Source organism: Ammodytes marinus (genome assembly GCF_949987685.1).
Source record: "Ammodytes marinus genome assembly, chromosome: 12".
Lineage (NCBI taxonomy): Eukaryota > Metazoa > Chordata > Actinopteri > Uranoscopiformes > Ammodytidae > Ammodytes > Ammodytes marinus.
In genome coordinates this window covers 31549252-31551751 of record NC_137216.1, presented here as the reverse complement: position 1 = coordinate 31551751, position 2500 = coordinate 31549252, and the positions used below count along the sequence as shown (strand labels likewise).

The window sequence follows — 2500 nt, the reverse complement described above, 5'->3', positions numbered from 1 at the left end:
AACATCAGAAAATACTGAGTGACTTTTTTGTGTCTCTCTCTCTCTGTCTGTCTCTCTCTCTCCCTCTCTCTCTCTCTGTGTCTCTCTCTCTCCCTTTCTCCCTCTCTCTCCCTCCCTCTCTCTCTCTCTCTCTCTCCCTCTCTCTCTAGGCTGGGAGGCTCTCTCTCTCTTTGTCCCCGACCTCTTCATAGACTCGATGGGTTACGCTTTCACACTGCCCATGTTCCGTTACCTGGGCGACTGTAGCGTGGCAACGTATGTTCACTATCCGACAGTCAGTACGGACATGCTGTCAGTGGTGAGGCAGAGAAACCCAAGGTACAAGCACACACACACACACACATACACACACACACACACACACACACACACACACACACACACACACACACACACACACAGACACAGAGAAACCCAAGGTACAAGCACACACACACACACACACACACACACACACACAGACACAGAGAAACCCAAGGTACAAGCACACACACACACACACACACACACACAGACACAGAGAAACCCAAGGTACAAGCACACACACACACACACACACACTGTATAGACGCACAGACACACACACACACACACACACAGACAGTCAGTCAGTCTCTCTCGCACACGCACACTCACTCACTCACTCACTCACTCACTCAGTCACTCACTCACTCACTCACTCACTCACTCACTCAGTCACTCAGTCACTCACTCAGTCACTCAGTCACTCACTCACTCACTCACTCACTCACTCACTCACTCACTCACTCACTCACTCACTCACTCACTCAATAAACTTCAACCCAACCCTTCTGTGTTCCAGGTTCAACAATGCAGACTTCATCTCCAGAAACCCAGTGCTGAGCGCGGTGAAGGTCGTGTATTACTGCTGCTTTGCTTTTCTCTACGGCCTCGCGGGCTCCTGTAGTGACGTCATAATGGTCAACTCCAGCTGGACCCTGGGACACATCCTGAGTCTGTGGCGCCGCCCGGGGAGAACCAGTGTGGTCTACCCGCCCTGTGATGTCAGAGCATTCCTGGACAGCCCATTGGAGGAGAGACAGGAAGAGGAAGAGGAGGAAGAAGAAGAAGAATGGGAGGAGCTAAGCACAGAGCTGGACGGAGACAGCAAAGTCCACTCCATGAAGACTGGGGGTCAGTAACGGTTTGGTTGGAATTGGTTTTCAGTTTTTTTTTTTTAAGATTTCAACCAAATTCCAATACATTTTTTGTCATTTAGAGAATTTTCAATAAGTGATGTAGAGATGAAGATTTGGGAAAAATCCAGAGTGGTCTCTTAATTTTTTCCAGAGCTGTATTACCTCATTTATTCACTCCATCAAGACTGGGGGTCAGTTACCCCACAATGCAAATAAGTTTTGTGTTATTTAAAAAAAAAAAACACTTTTCCCCAACCACAAATGTTGTTAGAACGGGGCGACTGTGTCTCAGGTGGTAGAGCGGGTCGGCTGATGATCAAAGGGTTGGAGGTTCGATCCCCGCCCTGCCACCTTTGTCATAGTTGTTGTGTCCTTGGGCAAGACACTTCACCCACCTTGCCAAGTGTGAATGTCGATAGTCAGCCTGCTATCGGTGTATGAATGTGTGTGTGAATGGTAACGTGGGAAAGGAAAACAGGTCTCCCTTGAAAAAGAGTCTTCGGTCTCAATGGGATTTACCTGTAGAAATAAAGGTAGAGAGAAAAAAAAAAGAATATACAGCTACGGAAATAATGGAGAGACCAGTCTGGATTGTTCTTCAATCTTCATCTCTACATTACTTCATGGAAATGCTCTTTAATGACAATATTTTTACTGTGAATTTGGTAGAAATGTTGTCAGTAGTTTATATTATAAAACCAAAATGTTCATTCTACTCAAACATATGTCTATAAATAGTAAAACGAGAGACACTGAACATTTGGAGTGGTCCTTTAATTTTTTCCATAGCTGTATTACTTCATTTATTCACCAAGTCTTTTTCCATTTGTTTTTTTCATCCAATCAGGTGACAGTAAGGTCCGGTCCATTGTGTCTATTGGTCAGTTCCGTCCGGAGAAAGACCACCGCCTGCAGATCGGAGCGTTTCATAGGCTGCTGCAGCAGAAAGGGGAGGGGCATAACCTCAGGCTCGTTCTCATTGGTGGGTGTTGGACATTACCGTATGCCTCTCTCATTGCTAGATTAAAGTAGCTACGAGGAACTTTTAAATATTTCTGAAACAGTCTAATTTTCTTTCCTCTGATGATCATAAATTACATGTAACAGCAAACGAGACCATCAGTGCAAAGAATGCTATTTTTATATAGTTTTTCTTAAAGGCACTACGAGTAAGATGGCACGTTGGCGACACCTTTGAACAAAAGCGGTAGTATTTTTACGACGCCAGCTGTCGTGAAGCTCGTGCAGGGGGTGCAAGATTCAAATAATCAGGAAACAATATAGTGCGTGTCCGTGTGTTGAAAGTGTGAGGGCACCGGACTCTTTTCGGCTCGGTGAGA

The 2500-nt window shown here is 45.6% G+C and overlaps 1 protein-coding gene across 1 annotated transcript in view; it reads left to right on the top strand.

Moving 5' to 3' along the window:
• LOC307258886 (GDP-Man:Man(3)GlcNAc(2)-PP-Dol alpha-1,2-mannosyltransferase-like) overlaps positions 1–2500 on the top strand; it is a gene marked incomplete at its 3' end in the record, with an annotated part of 12107 nt that overhangs the window by 4787 nt on the left and 4820 nt on the right. The window contains exons 4-6 of the mRNA XM_080038552.1: positions 150–318; positions 824–1155; positions 2008–2142. Of these exons, the coding sequence (XP_079894678.1) occupies positions 150–318; positions 824–1155; positions 2008–2142 (636 nt within the window). The remainder of the gene's footprint in view (positions 1–149; positions 319–823; positions 1156–2007; positions 2143–2500) is intronic.